General features: G+C 41.8%; 1 protein-coding gene across 1 annotated transcript; it reads right to left on the bottom strand.

The window, feature by feature from the left end:
* Positions 1 to 408: 408 nt before the first annotated feature.
* On the bottom strand, positions 409 to 18,513 carry tent4a (terminal nucleotidyltransferase 4A; the record flags this gene model as incomplete). The annotated part of the gene is made up of 13 exons (XM_080734501.1): positions 18,392 to 18,513; positions 15,121 to 15,244; positions 14,076 to 14,122; positions 13,566 to 13,686; positions 12,844 to 12,951; positions 8,052 to 8,180; positions 7,487 to 7,700; positions 5,623 to 5,749; positions 5,297 to 5,400; positions 4,958 to 5,118; positions 4,055 to 4,207; positions 2,618 to 2,812; positions 409 to 588 (listed from the first exon to the last, which is right to left on the bottom strand). The coding sequence occupies exons 1-13, from the start codon at positions 18,496 to 18,498 to the stop codon at positions 409 to 411; spliced, it is 1,770 nt and encodes a 589-aa protein (XP_080590627.1). The 5' UTR covers positions 18,499 to 18,513.

Raw genomic sequence — 18,513 nt, 5'->3', positions numbered from 1 at the left:
CTAAATGCAAAACAAAAACAGGGTGTGAAAGAAAAACCCCAAACGAAAGACACATGCAGAGATGGACAGAATGAGGTAACGGAAAGGTGGAGACAAGGGAAGAGGAGAGAAAACGCGTAAAGGCTGTATTCTCACACGGAGGCAGCCTGCGAGAGATAAAGAGCGAGTTCACTGCTGGTCTCTGATAAGCCTGGGTTTATAGTATATACTTCGTCGTGCGACAGTGTCGCAACCTGAAAACGGCAGATCTGGCTCACCAATGCGTCCCTCCGCGACACGTTGTGGGCTGTTGGATCTGCTATTTTCTGTTAATGGGCTCATCTGCGCCCATTGTCCTCCCCCAGGATGAAGAGGTGCCGGGATGAGCAGACCGAGAGGAAGAGGAAGAGGGGGGATGTGGAGCGTTCTCTATCTGCTGAGGCTGACAGGCAGGCTGTCTCTCTTCCTGCTCCGGCGCCAGGTGTTGCGGTTGTACTGCGTGTGCGCATATGACATGTGTCCGTTGCGGTTGTTGGCCAGGACGGTGCTGGCGTTGTTGATCAGCGCTGGGTTCTGGAAGGCCTTCACGTTGAACTTGGCGGCTCCGTTCTGGAGGAGGAGGAGGGCCGGAGAGGGAAAGACACGACAAGGAAGATTTTTCTTTACTATGGATGACAACTACCGTGCAGACAATATATTTGTAACCTTTTAGACCAGGGGTCTTCAACGTTTTCAGGCCATGGACCCCTTAGTTGAGAGAGAGATGAAGCAGGGACCCCCACAATCTTTTCATAGATTCCATATGGTTTCATCGTATAACAGTCACAGCACAATCATCAGTGTATTTTGGATTCATGTCTAAGTTTCATTCATTCTAAGTTTACAGATATTTAAAGAGATTTTAAAGAGTAAAATCATGATTATCAGAAGTAGGGAAGACAGACAATCTACCTTCCCTGACTTCAATCTAGCTGGCTCTACCCTAAATGTATGTAGCGAGATTACTTATTTGGGTCATATTATCTCCAATGACCTGTCAGATGACAAGGACATCTATAGACAGCGGCGGAAGCTGTATGCCCAAGCCAACATGCTGTGTCGCAAATTTAGCATGTGCTCTGTACCTGTGAAGATATCTCTTTTTAGATCCTTTTGTACACCACTGTATACTGCCCAGCTTTGGTGTCGCTACAAACAAGGCAGCATCAGACGTCTCACAGTGGCCTATAATGACTGTATGAGGCTGCTGTTAAGAGCTCCGAGAAGCTCCAGTGCGAGCCAGATGTTTGTCAGTGTGGGGGTTCCCACCTGCTCTGCTGTACTACGCAACCTTATGTACAGGTTTATGTGTAGGGCATCTGAGTCAGTTAATGATATCATTGCTGTTATAACGGACCCTACACGCAGTGCTGTCAGGTTCTCATCTAGACTGTGGAACCATTGGCGCACATGTCTGTATGTCAGAAACTGATTTTGTAGGCTTGGTGCTCTGTGATTTTATTTTGATTTTTTTATTACTTGTTTTTTGTATTGTTTTTATTTCTTGTTCTTGTATTGTTTTATTGTATTGTGACTGATATGGATCTTCCTGGGTCTGAAATAAAGATTGAATATGAATATAACCACTTGAGCCATCATTACCTAATACACATTTTACTCTGCTCTTTTTTCCCTCTACAACAAACCTCTTTGCTGAAAATAGCTGATCTACAAGCTCACAACGCCTTGCAGCGCAAGATGTTGTGAGCTTGTAGATATGCTATTTTTGGCTACAATTCTCAGAATATGGACACTAGGGTTCAAGTTGTTAATATAAAAAGGATTGGAAGATTTGGAGGACCCCCAGTAGTAACTCTGAAGACCCCCTAGGGGTCCCAGACCCCCTGTTGAAGACCCCTGTTTTAGACAAATACATTGTTATACCTTTCAAGCCAGCCTCTTTGTTCATTGTAGCTTAGCTGTTGTGAGTGAGTGAGTGATCACGCAATCGGTACACATCATCGCTATAGTCAGAATTAAGTTTCCATTCTGATTGGCTAATATTGGCATTTAAAGTTTGCAGGAGTGGCTCGTTTTGAACCAAAATGCCTCAAATCATGAACGCAGTGTTCGATTGCCGTGAAACTTATGTTGAAAAAAAAAAGACTTGTGGATGTGATGGAGAAAGATCTAATGTTTTTTAATTGAATTATTTTAAGGCGTAGCATCCTACAGCATAGCGCATTACTCATTATGGCATTCGACACATACCTGTATATATACTGTATACCGTATATATATTTCTTAACTAACGCGAACAATGTAAACAATTCACTCGTTCACGTTCACTCGCGCACTGAAAAAATATTGACCGAGACCACCTCAACTCGTTTTAGTAATTTACAGAATGATTTTGTGTGGTTAAGGTCTGTACTGCTCCTGACTAACCCTAACCCATTTCCAGGAAATGTTCCAATTTCAAAATATTTCCAGGAATTTCATGACCGTGGGAACCCTGTGTGTAAGTTGTAACATATTGTACTGCTGCTACCCTAAACAGAGCTCCCTCATCAAAGACATTGTGTATCGGAATGGGACTTTGTAAAAAAAAGGAACAAGTGTGTTGTGTATGAGTTTTAAGTGGCCATTCGGCGCCTACCTGGAGGTGTGTGTGGCTGGAGTGGGGGCTGTGCGGAGGAGGAGGAGGAGGCTGGGGGCTGGAGGAGGGGGCGGGGGCATGTGCATGAGCTTGGGGGTGCATGTGGAAGAAGGGGGGGAGTCCGGCGGTGTCTATACACACCTGTCTGCCAGGCAGGGAGTGCAGCGCCAGACCAGCAGGCAGCGACATGTGAGCCTGACGGCCGGAAGGAAGGAAGGAAGGAAGGAGACACAGTTAGACCCAAGAGATTTAATGGGTTATAAAGAATGATCGATTGTCAATTCTAATAATTAAATTCAAAACTTCGTAAAATGTGCTAAAATAGGTGATCTATAAGCGATTATAAAACATCGATTCATTAGTGTGTTTTCATGTTGATTCAATGTTAAAAAAATTAAAAAGCAATTAGTCCAGACAATAAATCACAAATAATCGACAGTTGCTGCCCTAGTAGTTGGTCCCATACAAGCACTGTAGAATACAGCTAGCTTCTTAACCACTTGAACCCTAGCTCTAGCCTATGTCCTATTAATTAAGCAAACATTTGTTGAAAATATCAGATATACAAGGTCATAGCGAGTTGCGTTGTGAACTTGTAGAGCGGCTATTTCTGGCCAAGAAATTTGGTGTAGAGTCTTAATCCCATTGCTCTAATATGAGGAGAACATAGAAGTGTGACAAAATGACATTGCTGTTTCTGAGTATAAACTGCGTTTCTTGCAATAAACAGATATTAAAAAAAAAGGTTCAAAATCGGCAAAGTGGGCCTTAAAGTCTAGTTTTAAATTATAAGGTATAAGATTATAAAGGTACCTGACCTCACTCACTACCCTGTGTCACGTTATTCTTTGTATTGGTTTTCCCATAGGGTAATCTTAGATCGCATCATATTCATACAAGTACTGTGTTCCAAAAATGAACACCAGGTTACATTTTCTGACGTCAAGCGTGGGGAAAAACCTTTTTTCCCAGCCAGCAATTATTTTTATTTACCCAGTTACTAAAGACAATACTCTAGTATTTGTAACAGCATTTGCTGAAACAGATTCATTTTCGTCATTTCTAACTGAAATGACTGTAAAACATTTACTCAGGCTTGTCAGGAGAATAACTTTACAGATGGTAAATGAAGTTAGGAAGCAAGCACAGACATTCTCTTTTGACAATTTAAGTATTTCATAATAAGCTTATCTATGTGTGGTTCCTGTGGAAATAAGGCTCGGCTTTCTAGGATCTCATTTTAGTTGACCTTGTACCATTGATTTGTACTGTCTATTGCAAACTTCTAATAAATTATTCAATCAATCAATCAATCTATAGACAACAGCTATAATTAATACACTATATAATTAAAATAGTATAATAGGTCCAAATTACAGAATATATCTGGTGGTTGTGGCCAGGCCTTGTCCATAGTTTCGGTGCTACAGTGCCTACCTGTGAACCTGGAGTAATGATGAATTGGGGGCCACCCATGCCAGGTTTGCTCATGGTGAGGCCGGGAGGCAATGCCAGGCTCAGATGTTGGTAGGGCCGGTACTGAGGCAAGGGAGGTGGCGCGACAGGGCATGGAGGTGTGGAATCAGAGTCCTGAGACATCAAAAAGAAAGCAAGAAAGAAAGGATTAGTACTGACAGCTTCATCTCTACAAGCATGCTTAAGCCTTAGCCTAATTCATAATTTCTCACATGCCGAAAATGGCCTAAGCGCACAACAAGTGCTGTGAACTTGTAGATTCACAGTTTTCCTACATTAATCAATCATCATAACGATGGAAAAACAATACAAACAATGTATACAAACAAACTGTTTAGCGTAGGGGTCTTCAACAGGGGGTCTGGGAGCCCTAGAGGGTCATCAGAGTTACTACAGGGGGTCCTCCAAATCTTTGTGTGATAGAAACTTTCTCAGTTTTTATATTAACCACTAGAACCCTAGTGTCCATATTCTGACAACTTTAGCCAAAAATAGCAGATCTACAAGCTCACAACGCCTTGCGCTGCGAGGCACTGCTAAGCGTTGTGAGCTTGCAGATCGTCTAGTTTTGGCAAAGAGGTTTGGTGTTTGAAAAAGAGCAGACTGAAAGGTCAAGTTTATTAAGTATTGAGGTTCAAGTGGTTAAATATCTGAAAACCCACACTAACATGAATCCAAAATATACTGATGATCGTGCTGTCAAACAATGAAACTATATGGAATCTATGATAAGGTTGTGTGGGTCCCTGCTTCATCTCTCTCTCAACTAAGGGGTCCTTGGCCTGAAAACATTGAAGACCCCTGGTTTAGCGTATACTCTGTATGTGTGTGTGTGTGTGTGTGTGTGTGTGTGTGTTTCATTACGTTGTCTGAACCAGAGAGTGAGGACACCGAGGAGGCTGAGGAGTGCTGATGAGGACTGGAGATGGACATGGGCGAGTCAGCGCTGTGAGGGGACCCCGAGTCTCTCTGCTGCTCGTCCACCCCGACCAAACCGCCCGGCTCCTGCTGCTCCAACTCGGGATCTTTGGCGAGTGAAACTGGAAGGCAACAAGTAAGGACACTGAACAAACAGTTGCACATCGCTGCACACTGCAGGCCACAAAAATCTAGCAAAGAACCGTTGTTTCATGCGGAAACCCATGTTTGAATTCAGGGTAGGGCACAAAAGGATTTGCAAGTTTCAAGTTTTAAGAGTCTCACCTCTGCTTTCCATGCGTGCCAGGTGCTTGCCTCCCCATTTCCTGATGATCCATTCCCGGTAGTCAATCACTTCCTGGGTCAATCTGATTATCCTCCCTAAGGTGCTGTGGGTGTAAAGTCAAGTATATTATAACTTTTTTGCTCAATAAAAAAATAAATCAAACTAGGTCTGGGCGATACGGATAAATCCAAACACCACAAACGAAATCTGATAATATCAATACATTGTGATGCCAATATCTACATCTTTTGTCCAAGGACAGAATCTGTCACTGCATGTTTGAATGAAATAAAAAATGCACGTGGGGTTTCTTTGTGTGTCTAACCTCTCAGAGTCGTTGTTTGGGTAGGACCTTGCAAGCGGCGACACAGCATGACCCAAGACGGTGTAGGCATAGTCAAACACATGCTTGACATGCATAGCCCCATATGAACTCCTGCCTACATCGTTACCTGGACAACACACACACACACAAACAAAACAGCATATCAACATCCTGCGCATTCACAATTAGTAGGCTTTAGCTACTGCTGTCTTCATTTCATCTCGTTCTCATTTATCTGTTGAGAGGTTATGTTACATGCTCGAAATATGAAACTGTGCGGTCTAAATAAAAACATGTGCATTTCATTAAAACACATCAAAACATTTCTCATCCTGAATATTCTGATTTGTGTTGGTGTTTGAAATTTCATTTTATGTAAGGGATTCTCAAATTGCCCACTAGAGGGAGCAACAACTGGCCAAATGTCATGATATTCTGACTGGGCCAAGAAGAGTATAACTTTGTACATGAAGTAACTAGTAAGACGCCTCAGGGCGACATGCGACCTCGCCCTAAAGGGCGCGGTCATGCCAATTCTTGGCAATTTGGCCAGTGATGTATATCAGACCAGTTACCCATGGAGGCCACATCGGCCTCATACCACACTAACAATCCATATATGGCCAAGACAGATGTCCAAGACAGCCCTTGTCTGTGTGGCTGGTTCTACAGACAGGGATCTCCATGTATGGGCATAAAAGGGTATGATGTCAGATGTCATAGACATCATTGGACTTTCTCATAACGAATAACTGAGTAAGCATGCTTGGGCTCTCACAGCATATCTCCATATTATACAGTAAATGGATCTCCATATATATAGGTACCAGGGGTCATCATGAGACTTCATTCCCATACGAAGTCCTGTTAGATATGGGCTTGATATTGATGACATCATAAGGGCATAAAAGGGATTCTGTTGGTGTGACATCACAGTGAAGCCAGAGCGAGCGTGATGTCAGAGCGGCAAACCCTTTCTGTTAGAGTGGTTCCCCTGAAATCACAGTGACATCAGAGCATGTGGCTCAGGGGTAGAGTTGCCGGTTTAGAACACGGAGGGTTCCCACTTCCCAGTTCGATCCGGGGCTCCCACAGAGTTATGATCCCGGTTTCAGAATTTGTGTCGAAGAGTCCTTGAGCAAGACTCTGAACCAATAGTTGCTCCCGGTCCCGTCCCCATCCCCATCAGTGGACCGGCAAATTCTCCAAAACAAATGCGAAACACAAATTTGCATAGTGATCGCAAACTTACTCACAGACGGCCACCTCAGCCATTGAGTCCTGCCGGCGGGCCTAGAGCAGGTTGGTGACTTGCATGGTTTCCTCCACTATCGGTGTATGAATGTGTGTGTGTGTGTGTGTGTGTGTGTGTGTGTGTGTGTGTGTGTGTGTGTGTGTGTGTGTGTGTGTGAATGTAATGCACAATCTCTGTAAAGCACCTTGGATAAAAAGGTGCTATATACACATCATATAAATATACCAGTAAGACTCCCTAATCGGAAGATAAGCGTCCGTCAGGTCGCATGTATACACAATAATGTCTGCAAAAAGCAACCTCATGTTGGTGCTAGAAGAGGGCATGTGAGAAATCAGGGGAGGAGGTTGTGGTTTACCAGCCAAGGAGTGTGTGTGCTAAGTTTGGCATGGATAGGGGCAACGGTGCCGGAGATAAGAGTAGGGCCAAAAGTGTGATGTGACGTACAGACTGACGGACTGACTGCCAGCCAGCCGGTGGAGCTTTTCATAGTAACTTGTGACCTGATGGTCACAATGATAGTGTCGGTCAATATGACCAATTACCATGAATAATACCTAATGTATATATACTATATCATATGATGGAGTCACAAACTGCATTACACACCTGGTAGCAGTGGGTCCTCTATGCAGAGCATGGACGGCCGGTAGCCGTTGTTCATGGCTTTCATCATCTCCTCCTTGGACACGTAGGCTCCTCCGTTCTTGATGCGGATGGCCGTCTTCAAGTAGTTAAAATGGCGTCCGTAGAGCTCAAAGAACTCTATGAGCAAGACCCCCAGGTTGGCCTGGTCGCTCCTGGCATCGATGCGAGGGTGTCGCTAATAGGGAAGGGATGGATGGGTCAGGTTATAGTGCACGACTATGGACTACAGTAGCATTGCATTCAGGTGTTTCAGTGTGTCTATAAGAGGGTCTGTCTGTATGTCAGTTATCTTGCAAACCGCTGGACCGTTCCACACCAAATGTCTTGTGCATGCTGCCAGTAGGCCAAGGCAGTACCTCCCTTAGTTTTTAACTAAATATTCTTAAACCTTTAAATTTCATTGTTTGCCCCCAGAATTTGAATGCCAGTGTTTAAGTTAAAATAGATCATATTGAGCGTGTGTGTGTGTGTGTGTGTGTGTGTGTGTGTGTGTGTGTGTGTGTGTGTGTGTGTACGTGCGTCCTACCTGTAGGAAGCTGATGACCATGAGAATGAGACTGTAGGAGCTGATGCCACCGGTGAAGACTTCATTCAGGTCTCTCTGCAGCAGAAACTGCTTCAGAACAAAGATGAGATAAGGCAGCACTGGATACTTCTGTGGTGCAAAGGAGAGACGCAAAGAGAGATGGGGGGTGAGGATAGTGTGGAAATCTAAGTGAAAGGAGGTCAGTTGAGTATAATTACTGGTCCTATTTGTGTAACTTTAGTGAGGGTCACTGAAGAGCTCTGGGGACTTTTAATGACATGTATAGAAATCCATATGGGTCCACGGGACTGGCGGAGAGATCAAGCAATCCTCATGATCACAAGGTTATGCGGAACGAGCTGCAGCTGTCCATCCCAGCTCCACATGTGATCTCGCTTCCAAAACAGGGTGGAAAAAATCATTTGCGCAGTTGGGTGGAAACCTTTTGTCAAAAACTAAAAGCCCCCCCCCATTTTCTTATCATTTAGTCACACGCTCCTTTTAATTAATTTAACCACTTTAAAACTATTTTGGTCATGTCAGAGTGACTCATAGGTGAAAGTGTTTTAAAAGAAATCATCTGCAATTTCCATATGACGACGTATAAAATAAGGCATTTGTTTACGAAAAGAACCTAAAAAGATGAAATGTGGAGATACAAGGTTTCTGCCCGACAGCGATGAAATGTTAATTGCATCTACAACATCATTTATATATCTGGAGCAATATTGTAGAATTACCCCCAGGTATGCGTACTACTGTACTGTAGGTCACAGATGACGTGCCCTGTCAGTATAAGTGTCCTACAACAAGTGAAAGCTGGAATATCTGCGGTACAGCTTATTGTGACTGCAGGGGAAGCGACCTTTATTGGCAAGACTGTGCAGGATCCCTTCGGATGCAACAACATCAACCATCATCGACCTGATCCCATGGCCGCTCAGATAGCGCGTCAAGCTGTGGCATGCATTTCAGAGGAAAACTCGAATGCAAATATGCGCCAGACAAAAAGGCAAATCCTGTGTTCTTGACAGCTGCCTGGAACATTAATGCACTGGAATTCGACCATTGCATTAGTCACTACAGCTGTGACTAGGGCAGAGGTGGGTCTGCCTTTAAAAAGGGAAATTCCACTCTGTGGTCTGTGTTGTACACAGTCAGCTCTCTACATATCAGTCCAAAATAGAAGCGTATAGCTGCAATCCAGGACTTATTTTAAAAAAACAAATCCTATCCGTATGGTAGAGTTTCTCAAAAAAAGTAAGTAAAAAAGCAGCACATGCCATAGCACCCCAAATCATCACTGACTGCAGAAACTTCACACTGGACTTCAAGCAACTCTTTTATGAGCTGTATGTCATAAAACTAAAACAAGTTTTGAATATTTCACTGCATGCTCAAGTATCTAGAATATATGAAAGTTTTTTTTTTTAATATATCAAAGAAAATACTTACACGATACACAATATTATATATTTTCTTTCTTTATTTCTTGAGGGATCTGTACATCTGCAGGGGTTGGAGGTGGTCTCCTTACTCTTCCATTGAGAAATGTAGACCCTGGTGTCAGGAAGGACACCTACTAGGTTGACAAGAATACTGCCTGAAGCATAATAATCTCCAACAGTCATGTGGAGATTGGCCCTTAGAAACATGGTCTCATGCAGGAGACCCGGGTCCGAATTCTGGGTAAGGACTGTTGCTTTAACCTACCGCACAAGCTCTATCTTCCTGCTTTACAAAGGTTGTATCATTACAAAGGATGTTCTTCAAAACTGAGTGAGGGTAATGGTATAAAGACATTCACCCGCTGCTACTGCTGTGCTGTTCAGAGATTATGGCTCGATTTGGTAAATGACTTTAACAACATGAAGCCTAGCTAATAGCTCACAAACAGATCAGCTGTTTTCAGCAAAGAGATTTGGTGTCAAGGGAAAAATAGGGGACCAAAGACAGACCAATATGGGAACCCGGTCAATGAAGTATATCGTCGCTGTCGGGTGAAAACCTTGTATGTCCAAAACCGTTCGTTTTGCATTTATCATTTTAAAAATGATTTAAACTAGTGAAAACAGCCGATCTACAAGCACACAGATCTGCTGTTTTCACTACTTTTGTGCGACGGCCTTGTATGATGAAGCAGTGCTTAACTTTGCGAAAGAACATACAAATTTGAAACTTGGAGATACGAGTTTTCCACCCGACAACGACGATATATATATATATAGGGTTTAAGTGATTTACAGGGGGGGGGGGGGGAAATCATCTCAATGGAGTACATTGTTGACAGTTTCTCATCATAACAAGGTCATTAGCAGCACAACCATAATGCTCCGAGCAAAGTCATTGGAGTCTATTCCAGGCTGATTTGGGAAATGAAACAAAGGTCTACTGGCTTTGAACACTGCAATGGCTTGTCCTTTTGAAGTAGGAATTTTCCAAATCCTTTAAAGGGGGATGGTTGACAAATCTGGGAAGCCTGTCATAATATATCACTAATTATTCCCTCTTTTGACACGCATGGACAGTTTTGCGGCTATTTCTGTGTTTAAGAAAGTGGATTTAGTCTCCCATCTGCATGTGTCAACAGTACTAGCGCAGGTAAATGAGGCATGACACGACTTTTCTCAAGATTGTTGTGTTTCCTTCTACAGCTTAGGCCTACAGCCCTACACGGTCACAACGAGCAACGACATGCATATACTGTAATTTCAGATGGACTACAACCAGCTCTTGGGTTTGCACTGGAAAATGTTTAGACCAAAAAAAAAAGAAGGAAAAAAACACTGACAGAGTGGCTTATACTAGAGACGACATGTATGTGGTTATTAGCTTCTGGGAGTCCCGAAGGAGCTTGGCATATCAAAGTTGACGGTTGACCTTTATAAGTGTTTGGAGTATATGATATAAGTGTTTGGAGTATGTGCTTCAACACCGTAACACATACATATAGAACTCAGAATGTTGGAAGTGAAAAGAAGCAGACATGTGCCCTCTACCACAGGGGTTTTCAAAGTGGGTGACGGGGCACCCTGGGGTGCCGCGACGGCAGTCCAGGGGTGCCGCAAGATCATTTGCTAATGTTTGCAATTTATTTGGACACTTTAAAAAATATTTAGTATCATTTTAAACTTAAAGTAATTTTCAGTTCTAACCAAAATGGCTATTATCTCAACGTTTCCTCGCAACATAATCACTAAAATATTGTCACTGTCGGGCAGAAACCTTTTATCTCCAAGTTTCAAATGTGTACGTCTTTTGGTAAAGCAAAGCCCTGCTTCATCACACAAGACCGTCGCACAAAACTAGTGAAAACATGCCGTTTTCACTAGTTTAGTAATTCTTTTAGATGATAAATATAAATCGAAATGTTTTGGACATCCAAGGTTTCCACCCGACAACGACGATATGCTATAAATATATAAAGGTGCTGGGAGTGAAAATTATAATGTAGGGGTGCCTCGCTGAAACAAAAAAGTTTGGGAACCCCTGCTCTACCATACCTCCACTTTTTCAATAAACCATAAACAATGGCTACTGCATTGACAACAGTACTAACAATAGTAACAGAAGTTGTATTATTATTTTTTTTCTTTTAAAACAATACATCGTCTCTGTCGGGTGGAAACCTCTTGTCCAAAACTGTTACTTTTCAGGATTCAAATTAAACAATATCAGATAGTAGCAGATTGACAAGCTCAGCTTCGTGCCACGCTTCAAGCTTGTGTATCTGCTACTTTCGTGCAATGCGCTTAGTATGATCAAGTAGGGCATTCATTTATGAAAAAAAACAAAAAACAAGTTAGAATAGGGAAATTAGGTTTTTGCCCAATAGCAACAATACATTACAATATATAAGTATATACTATATAGCTACGGTTAAGTGACACAGAGGTGTTCCTGGCTTGAAAGTTATTACAACATATAGGCGTTTCCGGGTTTAAAAAGTTGTACTGTTTGGAGTGGGAAAGAGCAGGGGAGAAAAACGATGGGATGATAGGAAAATTCATGTTTGCCTGCAAGGAACAAGGGTTTGTTTTTAGCATTCATGTGAGAGAAGCTGAATTCCTGTGCTGATCCCAAACTGCCATATACTCACTCCAAAAATGTTCAAGTTGTGCCTATCAAAGATCAACTGATGTTTACATGTTAACCACTTCTACTGGAAGGGACAGTCATTATAGGGAAATTGAGCCCTTGGAGAGAAAAAGAATATAATGTCTCTGGAGTCCCACATTTAAATGCATGAAAATGTCGCTCAATGGTCAAATAACAGACCTCTGCTAAAGCAGGCACATTGGCTTCTCTAGCTCAAGTTCCACAAACATGTACTTTTCCTTCCACTGTTTCTGGTGGCTTTCAGTATGCATGCACTTTTCTTTTAGTCATAGGGGGCAATTAAGATTTTGTCAAATGTTAATTTGTGCTAAATGCACCACTGATAAATATAAAAAAAAGGTACTAAATGTTATTTGCTAAACTTGTTAAATGAGATAGCCAACAGCTGGTGTTGGTAGAGCCAGATTGTGGCCAGATGTTAGCAGCTTGATTGGCTGAAACAGGTAAGAGTACTTAACATTTAATAGGTGAGGGAACAGGAAAATGGATTCTCCCATTGAAGAATACTGAATATGGGAATATTTTTGTATTAAACACCAGTTTGTTATCCAATATTTTAAAATTAATGTTCACAATTAGTTAAGAGGCCATTGTGAATATTCCACATTAAAAAAAAGCCTCATTCACACAGGTTGATGCTTTTACGTCGATTTTTGTCTTGTGATAACACTACCTTAACGTAGTCTTTGATGAAGTCTGCAGCCTTCACTCCAGTCTCCACATTGAAACTGATGTCCACCTTGACCTCCGTCTCCTGGTCTGTCAGCTTAATGATTGGCACCTGGAAAAAATAAATTAGAATTAAAACTTCCCCACCTTTATTAGAACCACTTAAACCCAATACCTAGTTGAGCGGATTCCCACAGGCTCTACGAGGCCTGCTAATGTTTTTGCTCAACAATACATGTCTTCAGTCCTTGCTGAACATTGGCTATTTTACAATCTACAAGCTCACGTGTCACAATATAATGGATCGTGAACTTGCAGATCTGAACGTTAGCCCCAGAACAGAGACAATGCGGTTCAATTGAAGAATGCAAAGAGCTGATGCTTTATTTTAACATGTACCCCTTGGTAACATGAAAGTGTTCCCACGTTTGTATCTGCTGGCGTTATACTATGTGTATATATGTAGATATCTTGGGTTTATTTTATGTTCAGGTTTATTTTGTGTTCGCTTTGACATGCTTATTTAATATTGTTTTCTCCATGCTCTCCCTCCTTTCTGGAAAGTAACAAAATGACAGAGCTTACGCAAAAAAAAAGGAATTTCACACACTTCTTAACCCCTGTAAACCAGTGATGTGACAATAACGTTGATTCAGATTCTTATTTTGAACATACAGTACATGGATGACAATCAGTGGAGCACATACTCCATAGGCAACTACTTACTGTGGCTTTGTCTAACACTTTGATGGAGAAAGGTTCAGCCACGTTGTGTTTCCGCAGGGCTTGCTCCAGGTCCTGCAGTGGGGGGCGTTCCCACTTCCCAAACACCACCAGGTCTATGTCACTGAGGGCAAAGCAAAGTTTCTACATAAAAACAAAGCTGGGCAATTAACAGAAAAAAAAAATCAAAACCGATATTTAGCATTTAAATCTTGCTCATGTAGGTCAATTGATAATTGAGAAGCATAAATTCTTCACCATTGTACCTGGTTGGACAGTGGTGGCTGATCTACAAGCTCACACGTTGAGAGCTTGTACCGGTAGATCTAGTTTCACTTTTGAGCGGTGCTAACCACTTCTACATCTGGCTTTGTCTGTATGTCCCACACATTTTTTTTAATCCGCCCCTTGGAAATGCAGGTTCCATACAGAGATTACAGACTAATATCTACGCAGTGATATTAGTCAGGCCATGCCAGGCTACGTTCTATCACACACTAGTAAAGGTCTTACCTTGTTGGAAGATAGAGACCAGTGCTGAAGCTGCCAAAGATCTGGACCTAAAATAAGAAAATATAAGACAAAGTCAAAATCAAGGGAAACCGAGTTCATGGTTAAACTCCAACAGTCTTAACTTCTCTGAAAATGTCCCTCGTTTTTACAATTATTTGCATTTGCAGGTGTATTATGTGAATAAGACAGCTTTGTAGTTGCTTTATTGTAATTTCTTCACTTTCATGAAGGTTAGCAAATTATTCTGATTTCATTCTGGTTTCAAGTTTTTAGGCTAAGCAAATGCCAACATGGAAATAAAACATTTTTTGATGTCTCTCAACTTGATAAGGAATCATGGGTTGTCAATCCCATTTTTCACAAAACTACATGCATGTACTCTAGGTCAGCAGACAGTGCTTGATTCCCCGGGAGTTAACACATGAAATCAAAATTGCTGCAGATTTCTTTCTGATAAAAAAGTAGGTTCAATCTGTACTGACACAAACCATAACCTCACAATTATTTGTATGTTTTGTTTTAACAGCCTAGTGTTTGTTATTATTGTAAAACCAGTCATGATTCTGCCACATATTTTGACATTGCCAGAATTTGTCATAGCCGAAGATGGCGTCACTCATACTCAAGATGGTTGTACTCGGGGGGGCCACTGGTCTACTGGTCCAGGTGCTTACCACTTAGGCATTGCCACATAGGCATTGATGCCCGACGGCGTCGCCGGTTCGATTCCCGATCCGGATGACCTTTGTCGCATGTCACTCCCCATCTCTCCCCCATTTCCTGTCAGTCTACTGTCCTATCCAATAAAGGCAAAAAGCCCCCCCCCCCCCCCCCCCCCCCAAAAAAAAAAGAAGATGGCTGTCCTCGACCCCATCACATTGAATATGAATAACCTGTTTTTTGTTTTAGTTTTTTTTTACCTTTTTGAAGGCACTTCTGCCATGTATGCTGTGATGTGGAATACATCAACAGCCCCCCCTCCCCACAAGATTTATTTGGCGAAAATAGACGATCTACAGTACAAGCGTGAGTGTGTTTGTCTTACAGATGCAGTAGGCCACAGCTCCTTGATGACATTCTCTATCCTGTTGACCACCTCCTTCCTCATAGCTGCTTCCTCTGGCCTCGGAGACATGAACTTGTAGAAGTCCATCACCTCTTCATGGAGTCTGAGCACAGAGAAGTCATTAAGGTTATTACTTATCACACACAAATGGACTACATTCATTTCCTAGCTCCTAAGCTTACCCCTCACCAAAGTCTGAACGTTAACCCTTATTCAGGCCTCACACCCAATTCTAAAACGTACCCTAACATTGCCCTTGAAAACCGAGTTGGTCCTTACTTTCCTTGGTTTTCCCCATGTTTCTATTCTTGTGAGGAGATCAACCTTCATACACAAGTCAAACTACGCTTTGAGAAGAAAAAGAAAACAGGGATTTTAAATCCACGGTCCAGAGCAACAACGGAAGTGTTCCTGAGCCGTGAGCACCACTTATTTTTCATTGTTGGCATGTCTTTGCGTGTGTGGCAGCAGAGGGGCATGGGATGATGTAAACATTTATGACCAGTCAGATGCCTAAGAACAGTGGATCTCTGTTCAGCCCCCTGGCCATTCATTTATCTGGGAATGTGTCCCATGAGCAGGGAGACTGCCTACTGTCACCGTCAATTACCAATTCATAATTCATTAATTCATTAATTCCTAATTGCCCTGGAAGACATGCAGTCATTACAATGAGGCCAATGTACCACAGTGTCACACAGCTATTCAGTTATTATTATTTTCCTAATACAAAGTGCAACATGACTGAATATGGTAGGGGATTTCAAAGCAACCCGGGTTGCAAGGGCACCCTCATGTGGCACAAGATTAGATAGCCACATTACATTCACAGGCTAGAAATGGGAATATAAAACTACTAAACGTACTACTTAATACAAGCATTTGCCTAGTTGAGGTGAAATGCACCCTTGTCCCTTTAGTATGACAAACCAGTTTGAATTATTATGAAGATCTGGGAAGGGGGTTATTAAAAACCCCTACGGTTTCAAAGATTCACTGCTTTCCTGACAAGCACCAAATTCTTGCACTGAAAGAAATCCCAGGTGGGTGTAAACCTCCATTACAAACATCACAAGTTCATGCAACACATTGGAACTTCCTCTCTCTCCTTTTTGTGAGTCTCGTTGTCCAAACTTGATAAATAGAGCTATTAAACGTGTTAAAAGATGATAAATAGAACTATTAACGTGTTAAAGAATAGAGTGTATGATTACAGTTCCAATGAATAACTGTATAAACTGGCTAAATTAAAAAGGATACAAGCAAACTAACCAACCAATCAGCTTTTCACATTGCAAAAGGCCAAGTTACTTTGGTTGGTAGTAACATTCCAAGTGTAGTAACACTGGTAGAGCGTGCCCTTTTTGGTGACAGTTATGAGGTACACATGTAAAATGAACCATAAAACATGCCCTGGGGCACATTTCACATTATTTACAGAACCGAACCATGACAATAGAGAGCTTTCCGGGTGGAACTACATCATGTTTGAAGTCTGTGCTCTTTTAGATCAAGTAATATATGCTGTCCTTAAGATTCAGCTTTGGAGCTCGAGTAATAACATAAAATTAGTTATGGCTTTATTCTCAAATGCAAACTTACAAGTCTGACAACCTGGTGGATCATTTCAGTTGTACTGAAAGACTCACATGATTGTCTCAACATTATACCAAGAACTGTATGAACTGTTCTGGTCCCACAAGTTAACCCTTTAATGACCCGAAGCCTCTGACACAAACTCATCAACCTCATTATTAAACAATGGCAAGGGACCGGGGCAGACATGTCAGACAGTGGGACAATTATCTTGTCACAAAACTACACTCCTGGTGTATAAAGACAATACAAAATAAAGCATGTTTAAGTTTTCACTGTGCAGCCAGCCAAGGGCCTCCATGTTCTCAAATGTCACTAAATCAAGGGTCTTCAAAAGGGGGTCCTCAGATAAAGAAAAAAAAATAGATAGAATGAATTCAATCTCCTTTTTAGCCTGATTCTTAAGCAAATTCTGAGAACTTTAGCCAATAATAGCAGATCTACAAGCTCACAATGCTGTAGATCGGCTCTTTTCAGCAAAGAGGTTTGGTGTAGAGGTAGAAGTATTGACAGTTCAAGTGGTTAAATATCTGAAAACACAAATTGACATGAATCCAAAATACACTGATGATTGTGCTGTCAAACAATGAAACGATATGGAATCTATGACAAGGTTGTGGGGGTCCCTGTTTCATCTCTCTGTCAACCAAGGGGTCCTTGGCCTGAAAACTTTGAAGACCCCTGCCCTAGATTTCAGTCTGGTGTGAGGGAGAGGGCCTCTATCAAACTGTTATGCACTGGTTCTGAATGTGTGAGGGGCCACTATAAAGTACTGTCCTACTGCTTCTGAACATTATATATCTGAAGGGGGAAATTAGCTTTGTGCTCATGTTAGCCGCCTAACCTAAAGCACAGACAGTACCGGCTGATGAGTACATTTACTCAAGTACTGTACAATAGAGGTATTTTTACTTGTACTCCCACTACAATTATTTGAAAACTTTAGTTAGGCTACTAGTTACTTTTCAGATTTTGATTAATACAACAAAATATAGCCTTATATAGCCAATCTAAGATCTGCCATTTTTCAAATATTTGAAAACTTGTGACATGGGACATTCTGCATAATGAGTACTTTCTACTTTACTACTTTAAGCACATTTTGATATCAATAGGTTTGTACTTTTACTCAAGTACATTTTGAATTTCAGACTGCATTGCAGTATTGATACTTTTACTTAAGTAAAAGATTTGAGTACTTTTTCCACCACTGTCACTTAGCTACATTAGCTTACCAAGCCAGTTGCTAACCTCAAACTGTGTAATTGGGGTTAGCTACTATATAGCCAGTCGCTTGCCAAACAAAATAGACCTACATTAAGCTTGCTTGTTAGCTTGTAGAACAGCTCTTTTATTTTAGCAAGTGACAGTAAATTCAGCTTCACTCGTGTGCTTGGCTTGTACTCGACTCGCTGTACAGAAATGAATCATTTCCGACATTAAATGACTTTGAAGACATAAGAATACTGCATTTCCACATGCAAAAAGTATCGATGCCACTCAGGTCGACACTGGATTCTCTTTCCATCTTGCCACACACTTGCGTGACACAAAAGTATCAATTCATGCTCTTACAAGCTTCTTCTCAACATTCTGATTCCTCTATTAAATTTAAAAAATAAAACACTGAAGACACAACTTCAGATCTTCTCACCCGAGGACACCGGCGTTGTAGTTCCTGGTCTTCCAGGGGGTCCATCGGGTGGTCTCCTCGTTATAGTTGTCATTGGTAGTGCAGTTTGCGTTGAGCAGGTAGTTCATGCCATACGTGCTCGC

The sequence above is a fragment of the Nannobrachium achirus genome (assembly GCF_963921795.1).
Source record: "Nannobrachium achirus genome assembly, chromosome: 10".
Taxonomy (NCBI): Eukaryota; Metazoa; Chordata; class Actinopteri; order Myctophiformes; family Myctophidae; genus Nannobrachium; species Nannobrachium achirus.
The sequence above is the reverse complement of the archived record's forward strand: the minus strand, read 5'-3'. Positions and strand labels throughout refer to the sequence as shown.